Below are 19,408 nucleotides of genomic sequence, written 5' to 3'. Positions count from 1 at the left end.
CTTACATAATAACTGTGTGAGTCATTTCCTTAAAATTATCTATTCTACCTACCCATCCATCCATCCATCCATCCATCCATCCATCCTTATGGTTCTGTTTCTCAAACACTAATACAGATTTGGGTACAGAGAATGGTTCTCGACTAACAGAATCTCAAGGCCCAGTTTTCTGAATCTGATCCTGGGGTGTCTGGAATTGGCTTTCTAATGTGATTAGATTTAAAGACACAAATGACTCAATTTCCAGTAGGTAAAGAGAACACCGATAGTCCATGGCACGATATGGTCAAAGAGATATGTAAACATCACCACTGGATAGCCTACTAATCAAACACTTATAAAGGCAAGGTTCTGGGTCACCAAGTATATAATACCTTTGAACATTCATCAAACTAATGAATACAATGGTATCGGCTGATTGTTCCTAAGGTCACTAGATAAGGTGGGAAAGAGGGGGTCCAAATTCCAAGTTGCATTTCTGAACAAATGACCAGAAAATTTCTCTATCCTGAAAGAGACCCTTATCTGCTTTAGCCACAGAGCTGAGACTGAGGACACCAAGCCCAGAATCTCATCCTGAGAGGGGCTGAACTACAAAGCAGACAGAATTCCTAACCTCACAGGGCATCTATTAAAGTGAGAGCACTGACTAGAAAGGACTAGAACCCTGAAAACCGGGGACGCTGTGGGAAGACTCTGATAAGGTGGAGACACTGAACCTCTAAACACCGACGAGTCTTCTCTCGGTAGAAGACACCTGTCTGAGCAGACTAACCTGAGAAAACGGTGATGGCCTCTCTGAGGCAGCTGCCCTGAAAGACACCGACTCTCCTCGGGACCCACCCCCACCGCTCCTCTGTGCTTCCAGATTTAGAACCAGACTCAAGTCACAGAAGGCCCCTGGAGGTACAGAGCATGACCCACGAGGAGACCCACTACACTCCAAAAGAACTACTGGATTTTTCTCATTTATACAGACAGAAATCCAGGGACTGCGTGTGGGAGAACGGAAAAAGAAACAAAACTGGATCAGGCCAAATTTATTGATATGGGCGCACTCAACAGAGGGTCTGCATTTCGTGTGGCAGCTCAGAGAGTCACGAAGAGCTCTAATAGTTGGTTCCTTGGCTGAAACGTGGATCACAAGTGGCCACAGCAAATGAACATGGAGTGCCAGGCCTGTCTTGGGTTAATAGAGAGGAAGGGATTCAAAGGCTTAGGTAGACTGGAACGTTAGAGTGGATTTGTCATTTAAGACCTACTCACACCCCCCCACCCCCCCACTCCCCCGGGAGGGTCCAGCAGACACACCTTTCCCCATGATGGTGAGAAATGAATTTCTGGGAGGAGCCCCAGCATCCCTGAAAAGCTCTGTGATTACTTTGTAAGCCAGCCCTTCGGTGGGAACAGTGCCTCCTAAAGGCGATGGAAGGAAGTGCTTCCTGGAGTGGCAGGGGCCAAGTGGCAGAGGTGGGCCTGGGTGCCTGAACACTGTGGAGTGAGGGCAGAATCAGAACAGCCAGCTTTGCACAGACCTGCAGCATTAGCTGGATGATCGTGGTGTTCCTAGAAGAGATATAGACGGGCAGCCTCCTCAATTCTTACTTGACATGTAAAGACTTTTTAATGTTTTGTTTTGATTTTTCTTGAGAGAGAGGCGGGGGAAGTGGCAGAGAGAGGAAGAGGAAGAGGAAGAGAGAGGGAGAAAGAATCCCACGGTTCGACACAGGGCCCGAACCCACGAACCGTGAGATCATAACCTGGGCCAAAATCAAGAGTTGGACGCTTAACCGACCGAGCCCCCCCACCCCCTTACTTGATCTTTATAAGCAGAAAAGTTGTAGGTCAAGTGAATTAAAGTCTTGAGTCATAAAAACATAAAGTCACATGTCCTCGATCAATTCCAACCCTGAGCCAGTTTACAGACCCAGAACCCCTCAGTAAAGGGGAGGCCAGGTCCAAACTAGCATAAATTAAAAAAAGGAATTTGAAAGAAGGTGTTTAAGTGGCAAACCACTAGCTCTATGTACCAAAATACTTAAAGAACTAAAAACGTGTTCTGTTGTTCTTAGTATTTACAAGAGTAAGAGAAAATTTCAGAGATAAAATACTGTACGGGCCCACAACCTCTTACCGAAAACCCCTGGGGCCAGATGTGTTTCAGATGGAGAATTTTTCAGGTTTTAAAAAAATGAATACAATGCCTACACTTTATATCGTCTCCCAGCCCCGGCAGGGCCCCGGGCAGCATCCCGTAACCAAACACATCAGTATTTCTGCAGTGAAACACGTATCAGTCACACCGAGTGGGATCGTGCCTAAAAATAGGCTCTCATTAGTACCGGTCAAATTCTGCAACCAAAAGAGTTTGTGTCAAGCTTAGAAAAAAACGTTCGGTTTCCAGAGATCTGGAGATTCTAAAGTGCTGATAAGAGGCTGCGAAGCTACGGTCTGAAGGGAGAACGAGAAACTGCCCCCCGGCATGTTCTGTTTCTGAAGTGCACGTATGACAGCCTGATCGCAATCAGTGTCGCCTCGACGTACTGTCAAGATTTTCTCTACCTTCTCCACGATGTACGATTCAGCAACTCTCACCAGGGTTCTTCTACACTGCCAGGCACCGGGGAAAAAAATTAAGTTCCTAACAGTGGAAAGCTGATGAAGAGCAAGTCCCCACAAGTTCAGGGCTGGACCTCCTCTAGAGGCAGACGGCAAGGCCACAGGGCCACAGGGCCTCGGCCAATGGGGTGCAGGGGTGCAGGGGCCAAAGAAAGGCACCGGCGAGGAGCCTCTGCTGCAAACACCCTGGGCCTGTGTGGACGTCCTGCAGGGCAAGCCTGCCACTGGTCTAACTGCAGAAAGATCTGCACAGCCTCCAGAAGAACTCAGCCCAAGCAGAGAGGCAAAGGCTCAGTGGCCTGGTCCACATGTAGTGCCTCCTGACGAGGGGCAAGGGACCTTTCTGAGCCCAGCATGGAGTCAGACACTTGGCTGACTGGATTCCGGCTGTGTCCTAGCCAGAAGGATCTGCGTAAGAGGGAGAACCACCTACGAAAACCACTCAAGATTAAAAATCCCTGAGGAGTAGGGGCGCCTGGGTGTCTGTCGGAGTAAGCATCTGACTCTTGATTTCAGCTCAGGTCGCGATCTTGCGGTTCATGAGTTCGAGCCCTGCATCCGGCTCTGTGCTGACAGTGCAGAGGCTGCTTGGGATTTTCTGTCTCTCCCGCATTCCTTCTCTCTCTCTCTCTCTCTCAAAAATAAATAATAAATCTTTAAAAACCCTGAGGAGTAGTCAGAGCATTGGGTGGAACAGATTCCACGCTGTTCGTAAGGATGGCTTCAACATGGCGGCTGTGTCTCCAGAGCAGAATCAGCAGTACGGAGGCTTGGAGAGTCCCACACAAACATTACCACAAAGAGAAGGAAATTGGTGGACACCGTGGGACAGAGGAAAGACGCTCTGTAAACATTTCAGATATGCCAAAAGCCTCCTAAAAAATGTTTGGAGGCTTCGCAAGAGAAATCCTATAATACAGCAGAGAAGTTGCAAAAATATATGCTTTGAGTTCCAACTTCACCATATATTAGCTTTGTGTAGTCTTGGGCAAGTTACACAACCTATCGGATTCTTCGTTTCCTCATCTATAAAATTCATAAAAATACTAATTATCACAGAATTGTAATGAGTTGATGAGATAATGCACGTAAGTTGCTTAGCAAAGGCTTGGCACACGGTAAGCACTCGGTCACTAAAGGCAGAGCAAAAGACAACAGGAAGCTAGTTCTAAATCCAAATTTCTAAGGGCTAAGAAACAGGAAGTATAGATGGTAGAACACACACACACACATGCACACAGAACCTGTATCTATATAGACAGATATAATATCAATCAATTCAAAATTTCTCCCTAAGTACTCACTTTCTCTCTGCCCTTCTTAGCCATTTAGGAGATTTCAAATATTTGCATTTTAACACATTTTTCTCTTAGGAAACGGAGTCTTTTACCTATCACCTAGGTAGAAGAAGGCTATATAACAAATACAACCTGAATGTGACTGGAGAGTAACTAACTATAAGACACGGTCTGGTGCAGACTCATAAAGTTCTCAGTGAAGCTCAATACAGCACCTTCATTTTTTTCAAGTGCTATCTGGAAAAAGCGCAAGATTATGTTAAAGTGACATAACTCCACACTGTGTTCCTTCATGACTGAAGAGAAAAGAATAACACATTTCTTAATTTTGATAAAGGCATCTTAAAAATAATTTTTTATTTTTTTAAAAAGCTTATTTGAGAGACAGACAGTGAACAAGAGAACAAGCATGCAAGTAGGGGAGGGGCAGAGAGAGGGGGGAGAGAGAGAGAATCCCAGGCAGGCTCCACACTGTCAGCACAGAGCCTGACACGGGGCTTGAACCCACGAACCGTAAGATCATGACCTGGGCCAAAGTCAGATGCTTACCTGACTGAGCCACCCAGGCACCCCCAAAAATGTCTTTCAATTGCACAGAGTAAATTCCCCAGATCCCAAAGTAGAACATCAGAGTCCTAGCATGAACAATGTTCACTGCAAATTCATCGAAGTTTGTTCAGTTGGTTACAGCATGATACTAACTGCGCTCAAGTTGTGGATTTCAATCTGTGTGGCAGTTATCTACAATAAAAAATAACTTAGGCTAGGTAAAGACATAGTACATTTCTAAACCCAATTAATTACAACTAAGGTCTGGGTTCAGTGTATCAGTCGCTAGAAAACTACAGTTGAGCCTTGAACAATACCAGTAGGCCATCAGCAGTTAAGTTTTCAGGAAGCAACGTTGTAACTGAATTTTCGACTGGGGTGGGGGTGGTCAGCATCCCTAACCCCAGTGTTCTTCAAGGGCCAACCACATTCCAACTACATGCCCAGTCAATCAGAGGTACTGCAAAGTATCACAATTTCTAAAGAGACCCCTGAGTTTGGAAGAAAAATAAATAAACAGATTACTGAACAATTTATTAATGAAATCATCCTTTTCTTGACAAAGGCTTAATGGGACCAAGAGATAATTATAAGTGAATAAAAATTACAGCAGCCACATGCATTCAAAAAGATAATGAATAAAGAGGTTTAAGGGCAAAGATATAAAGGTCCCAAGAGACCATTAAATTTCTCAATTTAGGCACTAGGAATGGGCCCAAAGCCAACTGATCTCTGCCTTCTTGTGGCAGTCAAAGTCCCAAGGACTGTGGTCTGGACTCTAGGGCATTGCTAATGTCAAGCACTTGGCAAAATAAGAGTGGAAAAGGAAGAAAGGAAAATCACTCAAGATACACGAAGACTTCATATCTCCTCAGCCGCAGGGACCAAGACCCAGAGCCGTACGATACTCGAGACCTTCTAGTTTTTCTAATAATTAAATTCCCTTTGATGGGACCTAAGGACCAAACGAATCCATAAAAATTCTGTCAGAGAAAACCCTTTATTCTTGCTTTTCAAATTATGCCAGTGGTCGGAGAGAGCAAGATTAAAATCTTCACAAGGTTTAGGTACACGTGAGATGCACGTTTTACAGAGAATTCAAATTCTCAGATAAAAGATACAACTTAAATAAAAACACCGGCTTTGGGGGCCGTAGAAGATTCTAATCATCCAGGAAAAATGTGATTGTGGAATCACATGAATCAGCCTCAGTGGGAATAGAAAGGAATGTGAGAAATATTTAACAGGTAGGCCAACATTTTCTAGATGCAGCAATATTTCTGAAAAACCATGTAGATGGAGTCTTTCCCAATCAAATCGCATTCTAAAAACTCAGTAGGAAAGATCAACCATCAACGAAATCTCATGTGTCCTTTGTGAGTTGAAACAAATACCTATTTTGTAATACAAATAGTGCTCTATGGGTTTTTTTTTTTAATTCTGTGAATTTGCATAATAGGTGAATCATATTTTCTTAAAAGTGGTGACTGTCGTGAATTTTTAATCTGTCCTTTATTTTTTTTTAATGTTTATTTATTTTTGACAGAGAGAGACAGAGCATGAGCGGGGGTGGGGCAGAGAGAGAGGGAGACACAGAATCCCAAGCAGGCTCCAGGCTCTGAGCTGTCAGCACAGAGCCCGACGCGGGGCTCGAACTCACGGACCGCGAGATCGTGACCTGAGCCGCAGTGGGACGCTCAACCGACTGAGCCACCCAGGTGCCTCATAATCTGTCCTTTATTATTCATGATTGAAGCATATCCATCCTGTGGAGGATCCAGTCTCCCTGCTGTATCCACAGTAATTCAAAGGGCGCCCGGCACTCGGTAGGTGTTTATTTAGTGCATAAAGACTTGGTGAAAACACAAACTTCGCTTCATGTACTTTTCACTTAGATCTTTCACAGAGGACTTGTTTTTATTTCTTCTTTTGGCAGTATCTGAGCCTAGGGGCTATGCTAGAGTTAGAGTAAAAACAAGTGGTAGAATTTTTTTTTTAAGACTAAGTTTTAGTATCCTGACAGGTAAATTAGCAAAAGGCTGACGGAATTAGTACTGAGATCCGTGGCGTTTCAACTGCAGAGGTAGTGTCTCAAGTCTAAATCTTGGCAACAAGCGTCAAGTAATAGAAAAGTCCTACTGACAAAACGCTTAAGGGCTACAATGAACATGATCAAATAATTTAAATATGTAATAACTAGTAATTCCAGAACTATGATATTTAAAGTAGTTGAAGAGGGCGCCTGGCTGACTCAGTCAGAAGAGCATGTGACTCTCTATCTCAGGATCATGAGTTCAGGCCCCACATTAGGCGTGGAGATTAGTTAAATAAATAAACCTTAAGGGGCAGTCAGCTGAGTGTCTGATTCTTATTCTTAATTTTGGCTGAGGTCGTGATCTCACAGTTTGTAGGTTTGAGCCCCGCGTCGGGCTCTAAGCTGATAGCACGGAGCCTGCTTGAGATTCTCCCTCTCTCTCTGCCCCTCCCTTGTACACTCTCTCTGTCTCGCTCAAAATAAATAAATAAGCTTATAAATAACTAAGGAAACTAAAAAAAAAAATAAAGTAGTTGGAGAATGTTAATTTATCGCACACATACTTAAAGAGTGAAAATAACCAGATGATACATGAAATCACACTTGGGAAAAAAATATTCCTTGTTTCAAGAAACACTGGATACCTGCTATGCGCCAGGCTAAATGCTAACTACAGATTACAAACTACTAACAAACTGTTATTGAGACATACATATGCCTCACTGCCCTTTAGCATCTATCCTATCCACTGTGCTAAGCACTGGGGATATTTATATAAACAAGACAAACGCTATCTCTGTCCTGGATTCTCAGAGAGGAAAGAAGAAAAACCAAATAGTTAGAAATTACAAAAAAGAAATAAACAAAGGACCAGGAAATGATAACAGGGAACTCCCCTGGGTAGGGTGGTTACAGAAAGGCCTCTCCGAAAAAAAGACATTTAGAAAGAAATGTGTATTTATTTTTGAGAGAGAAAGCACACGTGTGTGCATGCGAGCAGGAGAGCTGCAGAGACAGAGGGGACCAGAGAATCCCAGCAGGCTCTGTGCTGTCAGCACAGAGCCCAATGCAGGGCTTGAACTCACGAACCAGGAGATCACCACCTGAGCTGAAATCAAAAGTCGGTCACTTAACCAACTGAGGCACCCAGGTGCCCCTGAAAAAGTGACATTTATGCCCTCACTGATGAAAAGGAGACCGCTCTGGGCAGTCCTGGGGAAACGGTATGCCAGGGAGCCAGAACAGCAAATGCACAGGACCTGAGAGGGGGATGAGTGTCAAAGAGAACAAGATGGCAGTGTGGCTTGAATATAGTGAGCAAGGGGGTGAGTGACACAAGCTGAAGTCAGAGAGGCAGTAACCAGATCTCACACAAAGCACCGCAGGCCATGGGGAGAAGCTGGTGAGTCATTGCGAATGTCAGGGGAAGCCATTAAGGACTGTAAGCAAGAAAGTAAGACGATCTGATTACATTTTTCTAAAAATCATTCCTGCAGTTGGGCGAAGAATGGATTAAAAAGAGGCAAGATGGGGAAATGGGGAGACCAGCTGGGTGACTCTGCCTAAAATGCTAAAAGCAGACTGTTCGTTGACAAGAAAAAAAAGGGGTGAATTCCAAACGCATTTGGGCGATGGCAGAACCGGATGTGGGGCTTGATGAGGGGCAGGGCGGAATCGAGGGTGGGTCCCAGCCTTCTGGGTTGGGCAATTAGATGAAAGCCATTTACTGAAATGGGTGGTGCAGATCACAGAGCTTCCTTCTTCAGACCCTGTGTGTGTGTCCTTCCTATGTAAAGGTGATCAGAGACACAACAATTGCCAAACGCACTCAATCCTCATCTGACACTGTTAACCACTATTTCTTCCTTCAACCTTCATTCGGTCTTGGTTTCCAAGACACCGCATCCTTCCAGTTCTTCATTTCCTCATCAGACCTCCCTCCCAGGTTCCCTATAGCCCAGGGCTCCATCGTCGGCCCCCTGCTGTTTCCTTCAACACACTCTTCCACGGTGACCTCATCCAAACCATGCAAGCTTTTACTCTCTTCTGTGATGCCTCCCAAATCTGTGCTTCCAGCCAGAGCTTTCTCCTCATCTCTCCAGCCCATCCTTCACATCTCCACAGAGAAAGAAAGGCTTCACCAGCCTCCACAGTCCTCACGATAAAGATCCAGCCTTACACATGGCAAACAAGGTCCTCTGTGAGTTAATGCCTCTGGCTGGCTCTCCTGCCTTGACTGCCCCCATCTCTTTCCCAGCCACACTCCTACCTCCCACCACACGGACCGACCAACAGGTCCATTCAGGACTCTGTATATGCGGTCTCCTCGCCCAGTGCCTACTCAGCTTAAGCACCCCTTCCTCTGGTGGCCTGCCCTCCAGTCTGAGATTATGGCTCTGCCTAGGGCTCTCACAGCACACCGTTATCCAAGGACTTCTTGTATTAACTATCACACTGTTTCTCCCACTGAACTGGAAATGATGTGAAGTCAGGGGCCGTCCTTCTAGAATACTTTTGGTGCTTGGTACTTAAAAGGTTTGCTGAGTAACTATGTATCTGCATCAAATTCAGGAAGGTTTTCTATAAAAACGAACTGTTACGTACACTGTCCATGACCAGAAAAAGACGATCTGGCAAGAAGCAGCATTCAATCGTTCTCTAAAATTAAGCTAACCTTAGCTGCTGACACTCATACATCAGCAGTCACCTTTCATTACTGAAGAGCTGGGTACATCCGAGATAAAGGTAGCTATCATTCTGATGATCTGTTCATATTAATATCCATGAATACTCAGGTTTTCAGTTCTGCTTTTTTTAGCACCTTCAGTCTAATTAAGATCATCCTGACGTCCTCAGTACAATGTCTGACCTCTCGTGCCTAATTATTCTGTCTGAAGCACCCGAGCTTTCTGGCAAACCTTAGTTTTAGGCTATTTCCTACCTTTACTTAAAAGACAAATATTGTCATCATCACCAACAACCCCCCCCCCCCACACACACTTTTAACCTTTTTTTTTTTTTTTCCTCACTAGAGATATTTACAGGGAATGGACTGTCTTAGGCCTACGAAGTACATTTTCAAGGAGGGTGAGACTTCTACATTCATCCTTCACCATGTTGGAATCAGTGGCTAAATGGTAAGTTTTCCTGGTTCGGAAGATTACCCTGAAGACTTTTCCAGGGAAGAAATTACTGAGTAAACTTGTATTCAGACACTGTGATGCAACTGGTATTTTGAGAAACAAAAGAAACGAAAAAGTCTACGTGGTTTCCCAGGAGTTGGCCCTCTTTATAACCATTACTTAACCACATTCTGAGGAAGCAAGTACGCCGCTTTGAACAACAGCACAAAAAAGTCCTATGGCCAACACTTCAGATGTCCATAAAACAACTCACCCAATGCCATAAATCGAGCCTGGGGTTTACCTTAAGTTGATCCATGAAATTAAGCAAGAAAAAAGGGTCATTTAAAAAAAAAAAAAAAAAAGGGAAAAGGAAAAACGGGCTTTTTAATGTGTCTTGACAAACTGCGGTGGCTATGCCTGGAGTTATTACGTATTTGACCAAATTCTTTTAAGCCAGCTCATTCCAGTATTCCAGTGATGTTCCCAGTCTCTGCTTCCTAACGCAGAGGTAATCTAAATGTCCCCTCGGTGGGCGCTCTGCAAGCCACACGAGACGCACGAGACCCCAGGGCTCTTCCATCACGAGCCTTAAAAAATGGATCGGAGAGCACCCGAAATGGAACTTACAAGGTAAAACCAAACATTCGCTTAAAGCGGGGAAACAACCCAACAAAGGCCTTGCAAATGAAAGCCCTACCACCTTCCGCCACCTCGCATAGGTGGAGAGCGCCCGAACCCCGGGCTCCCGAACGGGAATCCCAGGCGGGCCCGGGCGACCCCGGGTCCCCAGGCGGGGAGGGCAGGAGACCCCGCCGGCCCGCGGTCCCGACAGCCCCCCCAGGAAGGAGCAAGGTGGGGAGCTCGCCCCTCCTCCCGCACGCGCAGGGATCGGGAGGAAGGAAGGCTCCGCGCTCCCCCGGCCCCGGAGCGCGCAGGCCGCGCCCCCTCCCCATCTCGGCGCCCGGCGCGCAGGGCCCGCGGCTGCCGCGAGGGAAGGGCGCCGGCCCCGCGAGGCCCCCGCCGCCCCGGCCCGGCCCCGGCATCACTCACACAGCCCGAGCGCCGCCGCCAGCACCGACCACAGCCAGCGCCTGCGGGCTGGGGCTGCAATCACTGCCTCGGCCCCGGCGGGCACTGCCATCGTCCTCCCGCCGCCGCCGCCGCCGCCGCCGCCGCGGCCCTGGGTCCCCGTCCCCGCTGCGCTCGGCTCGGCTCGCCTCGCCACAGGGGCTCCAGCCTCGTCGCGCCCGCGCCCGCGCCCGCGCCCGCTGGCACCTCCACGCCGCGCTCCCCGCTCCTGGCCCCCACGCCGGCCCCAGCCGTCCGCTCATTGGCCGGCCCCGCTCCCTCGCCAGGACGCGATTGGAGGACACCGACTGCCCATCACGCCCTCTGCTCCGGAGGCCCGCCCTCCCCCCGGTCCCACCCAGGCTTCCACCCCAGGCTCCTTCTCCTGGCGCTGGAGGCCTGGGTCTTGGGCGGCGCTGGGCTGCCGCCCGGCCCGCCGCCTGCTCCGGTGTCCGCCAGTGTCCCGTCCACCGGCCGCCGGCCGCCGTCTCCTCTGCCTCTTCGGAGCTCCAGTCCAGCAGATCTCTGCATAGTGTCTCCTGGCCGGCGGGTCTTCGCCGGGTCTGCGCTCGCCTCCGGGTCAGCCCTTCTGGGTTTCTGGAGCCTCACCTAAAGGAAAAGCAGCAGTTCATTTACAAAGAAAATAGAATGAAGGGACGATGGGATGATTCGGTCGCCCACATGGAGCACATCTCCCGCCTGGCCCCTTGCGAGGCCTGTCCTTTGCCTCGACTAGGTAATTTATGTGTCGCAATTGGAGAAATCTAGCTTTAAAAGAAGTCTCCATCTTGCCCGGATCTCCTCTTAGGAGTACTCCTTTTGGCTTAAGAAAGGGTGGAAACTGGGAACTCTTTCCTGCTGCTTGGAACGCGAATGAATGTGCTTTTTGTTTGTTTTCCTTTTGCACACTAAATGTCCCTCAATTTGTCATTAAAAGTGGGCGTGGGGAAGTTTCTGACTCTGAAGTGCCTTGGCCGACTCTGCTCAACTTGGTTACTTTGGCCCAGAACAGTGTATGCCACTCACTGGATGCCCAATAAGCACTGGAGAGTGCTTGGAAGGGTCCTTACGAGAATACCCAAGAAGGGCACAGAAGGGGGAACAGAAGCATGAAAAGTTGAGAGTAAGTGAAGGAAAGGAAGAATACAGATTGGCTGGGGGGGGGGGGGGCGCGATGGAGTGAAGGAAGGAACGAAACGTAGACAATTAGCACAAGAGTGGGGCCTGGTGAGAAAACCCAAGTGCGGTCTCTCATTTTGGGTTTTGCCTAAAGTCAGCTTTATAAACGCCGGTCCTGATATTTTTGCTGTTTTAGCCTTCCAACCTTGTATGCAAATTCATAATAATTAGCATTAGTGAGAGGAAACTAAAAAAGCATGACGTTTTGCCCTATAAGATCCTAACGAAGTGTGTCTGGAATGTCCATTGAATAGAATACAAATGCATTCAGTGAGGAACTACTATGTGCTATAGCTGTAGAACACCTAGGCTTTACTCTCAAAAAGTGCATAATCCACCAGTGTAGACAAACAGGTACTAGATTTTTTTAAATTTTGTATTTATTTTTGAGAAAGAGAGAGAGAGAGACAGAGTGTGAGCAGGGGAGGGGCAGAGAGAGAGGGAGACACAGAATGTGAAGCAGGCTCTAGGCTCTGTGCTGACAGCAGGGCTGTCAGGCACAGGGCTCGAACTTGTGAACCATGAGATCATGGCCCCAGCCGAAGTAGGACGTTCAACCCATTTAACCGACTGAGCCACCCAGGTACCCTGGTACTTAGAGGTTTTTTAATGCTTGAAGAGAAGGGCGAATAAAGGAGAAACCCAAGGCCAACAGGGGCAGTGGTTCTCAAAGACACATGCAATGTTACAAGCTTCTCTGACTGTGATGTACCTCAACACACATACCTTCCCCTTCTGAGAACCACTGGCCCAAGAGATGTGTGGGAAAGATAGATGCACAGAGGATGTAGCATTTGAGATGAACTTTAAACGATGAGTACAGGTTCACCAGAAAGTGGCAGGAAAAGCAAACTCAGAAACAGGAAAACAGTACCAGGTGCAAGAAATAGTAAATCCTGCATGGTTTGGAACTTCAGAGGAGTGAGGGAAAGAGAATGCTGGAAAAGTAGGCTGTGGTCATCTTTTGAAGAGCCCTAGGTTGTCTTTATTGCACAGGCAGTGGGGAGAGGTAAAGGGGGAAGGACAAGTTCAAGCCTGTGTTTTAGGAGGGTGACCACTGCAGCAGACCAGGTGAGTGGGAAGAGAGGTAGAGGGGAAGACAAGGAGTGGAGAAGCATTTCAGGGAGATGGTGACAGGGCTGGGGATCAATTGGATGGGAAGTCTAATCAATAGAAAAGAATCCAGAAAGACAGGTGTAACCTCTAGTTTTTGGCCTGAGTAAAGAATGGTGATAACCAGGCAACCAAAACTAAGAGCCGAGGAAGAGGGGCTCCTGGGTGGCTCAGTTGGTTAAGTGTCTGACTCTTGGGATTGGGACTGAGTGCAGAGCCTGCTTGGGATTCTCTCTCTGCCCCTCCCCTGCTTGCGCTCTCTGTCTCTGTCTCTGTCTCTCTCAAAATAGGTAAATGAACTTTTAAAATATGTACAAAATAGCAATCCCTATCAAAATAACACCAGCATTCTTCACAGAGCTAGAACAAGCAATCCTATAATTTGTATGGAACCAGAAAAGACCCCGAATAGCCAAAGCAATCTTGAAAAAGAAAACCAAAGCTGGAGGCATCACAATCCTAGACTTCAAGCTGTATTACAAAGCTGTAATCATCGAGACAGTATGGTACTGGCACAAAGACACTCAGATCAATGGAACAGAATAGAGAACCCAGAAATGGACCCACAAATGTATGGCCAAGTAATCTTTGACAAAGCAGGAAAGAGTATCCAATGGAATAAAGACAGTCTCTTCAGCAAGTGGTGCTGGGAAAACTGAACAGCAACATGCAGAAAAATGAACCTGGACCACTTTCTTACACCCTACACAAAAATAAACTCAAAATGGATGAAAGACCTACATGTAAGACAGAAAGCCATCAAAATCCTCGAGGAGCAATTAGGCAAAAAACCTCTTTGACCTTGGCCACAGCAACTTCTTAACACGTCTCTGGAGGCAAGGGAAACAAAAGCAAAAATGAACTATTGGGACCTCATTAAAATAAAAGGCTTCTGCACAGCAAAGGAAACAAAGCAAAACCAAAAGGCAACCGACAGAATGGGAGAAGATATTTGCAAATGACATATCAGATAAAGGGTTAGTGTCCAAAATCTATAAAGAACTTATCAAACTCAACACCCAAAAAACGAATAATCCAGTGAAGAAATGCGCAAAAGACATGAATAGACACTTCTCCAAAGAAGACATCAGATGGCCAACCGACACATGCAAAAATGCTCCACATCGCTCACCATCAGGGAATACAAATCAAAACCACAATGAGATACCACCTCACACCTGTTGGAATAGCTAGCATTAACAACTCAGGCAACAACAGATGATGGCGAGGATGCGAAGAAAGAGGGTCTGTTTTGCACTGCTGGTGGGAATGCAAACTGGTGTGGCCACTCTGGAAAACAGTATGGCAGTTCCTCAAAAAATTAAACATAGAACTACCCTATGACCCAGAAATTGCTCTACTAGGCATTTATCCAAGGGATACAGGTGTGCTGCTTCGAAGGGACACATGCACCCCCGTGTTTATAGCAGCACTATCGACAATAGCCAAAGTATGGAGAGAGCCCAAATTTCCATCAACTGATGAATGGATAAAGAAGATGTGGGATATATATACACTGGAGTATTACTCGGCAATCAAAAAAGAATGAAATCTTGCCATTTGCAACTTCATGGATGGACCTAGAGGGTATTGCGCTAAGTGAAATTAGTCAGAGAAAGACAAATATCATATGACTTCACTCATATGAGGAATTCAAGATTCAAAGCAGATGAACATAAGGTAAGGGAAGCAAAAATAATATAAAAACAGGCAGGAGGACAAAACATAAAAGACTCTTAAATATAGAGAACAAACAGAGGGTCGCTGGAGGGGTTGTGGGAGGCGGGGGTGGGCTACATGGGTAAGGGGCATTTAGGAATCTACTCCTAACTTGGATGTAAATAAATAAATAAATAAGTAAATTCATATATACAAATAATATACATATAAATATACATATAAATATAGATATAAATATACATATAATATAAATAAAATATAAATAAATAAATTCATATATACAGATACATTTATATAAATATATATACAAATAAATGTATATAAATAAATAATTTATGAATAAATATATAAATGAACATAAATAAATAAATTAAAATTTTTATAAAAAATAAAGAAATTTATATATATGTAAATATATATACATATACATATATATGTAAATATATATAAATATATATATATTTATAAATATAAATATATAATATTTATATATAAATATATAATATTTATATATAAATATATACATATATACATATATATGTAAATAAATATATATACACATATACATATATAAATATATAAATATATTTATATATACATATGTAAATATATAAATATATTTATATATATATATAAATATATATGTATATGTGTATATACACATACATACATATAAATATATATATATACATATATATATATGTGTATATATATATATATTTATATGTATATATATATAAAATAAAAGCCAAGGAAAAGAAACTGGTCTGTGAGGACGGCTAACGAGCTGGGCCTTGGACATAGCTTAAAATGCCGAGAACACACCATGGGCAACCAGAAGGCAATTAGATATCGAGGTCTCACCCGGGGAAGCCGCAGAAGGGCTACATGGAGCCTGAGAGGCTGCCGTGGCGGTGAGGTGCTCTACAGTACACGGGAAAAACGACCTCTGAGACATCACCTGCTTGGAAAAGTCAGAGGGCTTGTCTATCTGAGCACTAGTTGCTGGGACTCCTGGATGACACCCGGATTTGGCCACCCCCGGACTGGAGCACAGCAGCCCCCCTCCCTTCTTCCCTAGCTTCAAGCCCCAGCCAGCTTCTCCCCGCGTGCCTTGGCATTCTCTCCGGTCCCCCAAAGCCCGTGTGCACCCCCCACAGGTAGGAAAACCAGGCCAGAGAGAACAAACGAGAACACCTCCACTGTGAGTTGTTTCGCAGGGGGCTGGCCTCCACCTGAAAGCGGACAGAATGAATTTCCCATTCACATCCTTTCTAGAGCCTTTCATCGGCTCCTTATTGCCCTAAGCATGAAGCCCAAGCACCTTGGCCGGCATGCACATCCCTGCAGACTGCGTTTGTGAGCCCCTGCCCTGTGCCCTCCAGCCCACACTCCAGTCGTGCAATCCGAACCTGCCTTCGGCTCCAGCCCTGCCCCTTCACGCCCGCAGGGCTCTGTTCTCGCTGCTTCCTCAGGCTTCAGGCCTCCCTCTGTCCCTTGACGGTCAAAGTTTATCTTCTCGTCTTTCAGACTATAAGTGGAGGGTGAGTTCCTCTAGAAAGGTTTCCCGCGGTCTGTAATACCTACGCCGCCCTGTGTGCACTTGACCACTGCCATCCGGTACAGCTCTGTACTCCTTCTGATTTCTAACGCATCGTCTTTAGGTTTTAGTATAGGATTCCTCTCTCAGGGTCTTTGCAAACACACATGGGAGTAATGTATTGGGCGGTACGTTCTCAATACATGTTAACTAGTATCATATCAGCACTTGCTTGCTATTATCTACTTACCTGTCTGTCTCCCATATAAAATGGTCCCCCTCTAGGGACACGAGGGACTAGCCATACGGTTCCATGTTTTCCCAGGGCCTTCAGACAGAGCCTGGCACACAGCAACACTCGTCTCCTATTACTCTCACTCTTGCTCCCCTCCTCTTAGCCACACTCTCCCCATTGCTATTTCTGGAACATTTCAGGTACACTCAGGTCTCAGGGTGTTGGCACTGGCTTATCCCCTGCTACCCAGTTGGTTCTTCCAGATACGGACCTGCCTCACACCTTCCTGACCTTCTAGCCTTTGCTGCCATGTTATCTTCTCAAAGAGGCCTATGCTTACCACCCATTCAAGTCGCAAACCCTCCCTATGCAATTTATGTCTGCATTATATTTGTCGGATGAAGAGATCGGTGAATGCTCATTAAATTGATCTAGTGAAGTTACAAAGAAAAAAACAATCATGCGAGGTTGTTTGAGCCACAGCCCTTACACTGTGGTTTCTGATCCTGCTGTAGAAAGTAAATGGGAAAACAAACCCAAAACCTTTGGATTCCAATCATTATTGGTTAGCCGCCCGTGATCCTCACTCAACAAACCTCCTTGTCTTCCCATACCGCTTTCCTCCTCCTAGAAACTTCCCTTCACCAGCTCAAGCAGTCCAGGCAATACGATCAGAATCCACTGAGGACTTCCAATCAAGTCAGAAAGATCCTTTTAATGGATGACTGCCTCTGAAAAGAAGGGGCTCCTTGGGGGAGAACTTTCCCCACAAAATCAATAATAAGAAAAAGTCATGCACAGAGGCCTTCTGATAACAGTTATTTACACAGGCCCATCAGCTCACAGACTTCCTTTTCCATGCAGTGCACAAAAAATGCAGTTGTGGGGCGCCTGGGTGGCTCAGCCGGTTAAGTGTCTGATTCTTGGTTTTGGTGCAAGTCATGATCTCACGTTCATGAGTTAGAGCCCTGCGTCGGGGTCAATGCTGCTGGTGTGGAGCCTGCTTGGGATTCTCTCTCTCCCTCTCTCTCTGTCCCTGCCCTGCTCGCTCTCTCTCTCTCTCTCTCTCTCTCCCCCTCTCAATAAATACACTTAAAAAAAAAAAAAAAAGATAAGGGGCACTCAGGAGCATCTAGTGCTGGCAAATATATACAGACTGAATTTTCTAGGGCTGGAATTAATGGGAGAAATTAGGAAGAGGGTGACAGACACCAAAATTTCACACAGCTATTTGTGATTGTGGCAGAATCTTCCCCCACCTCCCGTATTCTCACTGGCGTCCTTTCCCTCCTTGTCTTTTAAGATCTGTTGCTAGAGGCATTGGAACACTGTGATCTGTGGGTCGCGATAGCAAGAGGTTTCTGGAACACTGAGAATCGGATTATTCACAAATAGATGTCAGAGTCAAAGATGAATCCCAGGCCACCATGAAAAAGATTTGCCTGAAGCTGAATCAATTTCATTGACATTTCTATTGCCAGGACGGCTTAATTCAGAAGGGTTGCATTTTTTGCTAGAAAACACTGAAAATTAGAGTTCTAGTGTCTATGATATTTCTGGGCACCAAATTGGGGTAACAAGAATAATGGGGGTCCTTAGAGAGAGGTTGACTGTAGAAGTACATGTCGCCAGGCTTCTTCATTCACTGTGATGGGGAGAAAATGCTCCTTAAGATCCTCTGCCTCCCTGGACCCCACTTCTGCTTCACAGAAACCTACAAGGGAAGAATGTCCCTTGCAGAGGGTCACAGGTCACAGGTGTTCCTTCACCAGGACACAGATATTTATCACTGTGGGTTAGGCAATCGATATTCTGAAGTTTTGTTACTGTCGGTCTTCCTGCATCGTTGTGAGAGGCAAGTGAGATACTCCGATGGAGCCTGAAGAGTAATAGATAAACTGTTTTGCAATCCCTGGAGTGCAGTAGGAGTAAGAAAAAAAAAACCCTGAAAACAGTAATAACTATAGCAAATTCAAGCGGGAGAGGAGAGCACAGAGACACCTTAGGAACTGTAGAAACTGACGTTTTCAGAAATCTGAAGTGGCGACAGTAGTTTATCTCACAAGTCATAATTTTTAGCTCCTCATTCTCATGAGAAATAGAAACTTCTTGGCGGCTCTTCCTGCCCATGGGTCCTGTCCTGGGGCTTTAATAAAATCAAAAACCATAGGAAGAAAGTTGACCATTCAGTGTCTGGTACATAGTATTGTACTGTTTGTTGAGCAATCAGATGAATGAATGCACTGATATGAAATAAAACAAATGAAGAGGTCTATTTAGGGTAGCCATCCTTCCGCTTGTTGTTGCCGATCTGGTTTGTTATTTGTTAGAGAGACAGTTTACCAAGATTTGTATTGTTAAGGAACTTGAAACCAGTTCGCCAATTACTGAGCACCAGCTCTGTTGGCATAAGTTTAAATACTAAATATTTAAGAATTTAAAATATAGTAAGCAAGTCAAGCCATAAAAGATACTGGGACGATCGGACACCAGTTATAATGAATTACACAATTGGTTGCCAGTTATACAGATTTCAGTGTTGGTGTTGGCATCTTGTCCTCCAAGAAATCATGATTAGAGGAGACAAGACTGCACCCCAGTTATATGCCACATACAGTTGATTTTAATATGTTACAGGATCTCTCCGGGAAGGTCAGAGCTTGGGATTTATCCGAAAGGAAAGAGATTTTCCAGCTGAAGAGAATAGTTTGAGTAAAAACACAATGGGAATTCACAAGGCTTGGAAAGGTGGCATTTTGAACCCTAGGATAAAAGGTAGTCCTGAAACCGACAATTTTACTATTATTAGAAAGCGCAAGGTCCAGAACACGGTAAGGGAAAGTGTCTAGGATTTTCCTGCCACAGGGACATTGCAACAGACACACTGCGATCTTTTAGCGATGAATATAAACAGACTTATGGTTTTCGAAATAAGAGGTAAATATTACGCTGGTAACGAGACCGTTT

General features: G+C 45.4%; 1 protein-coding gene across 1 annotated transcript in view; it reads right to left on the bottom strand.

Moving 5' to 3' along the window:
• MPZL1 (myelin protein zero like 1) overlaps positions 1-11,225 on the bottom strand; it is a 64,960-nt gene extending 53,735 nt beyond the window's left edge. The window contains exons 1-2 of the mRNA XM_042926269.1: positions 11,085-11,225; positions 10,677-10,923 (exon numbers count right to left, since the gene is read on the bottom strand). Coding sequence (XP_042782203.1) covers positions 10,677-10,923; positions 11,085-11,225 — 388 coding nt within the window. The remainder of the gene's footprint in view (positions 1-10,676; positions 10,924-11,084) is intronic.
• Between the last annotated feature and the right edge of the window lie 8,183 nt (positions 11,226-19,408).

Source organism: Panthera leo, chromosome F3 (genome assembly GCF_018350215.1).
Source record: "Panthera leo isolate Ple1 chromosome F3, P.leo_Ple1_pat1.1, whole genome shotgun sequence".
Taxonomy (NCBI): domain Eukaryota; kingdom Metazoa; phylum Chordata; class Mammalia; order Carnivora; family Felidae; genus Panthera; species Panthera leo.
Note: the sequence above shows the minus strand (reverse complement) of the source record. Positions and strands in the feature narration are given on the sequence as shown.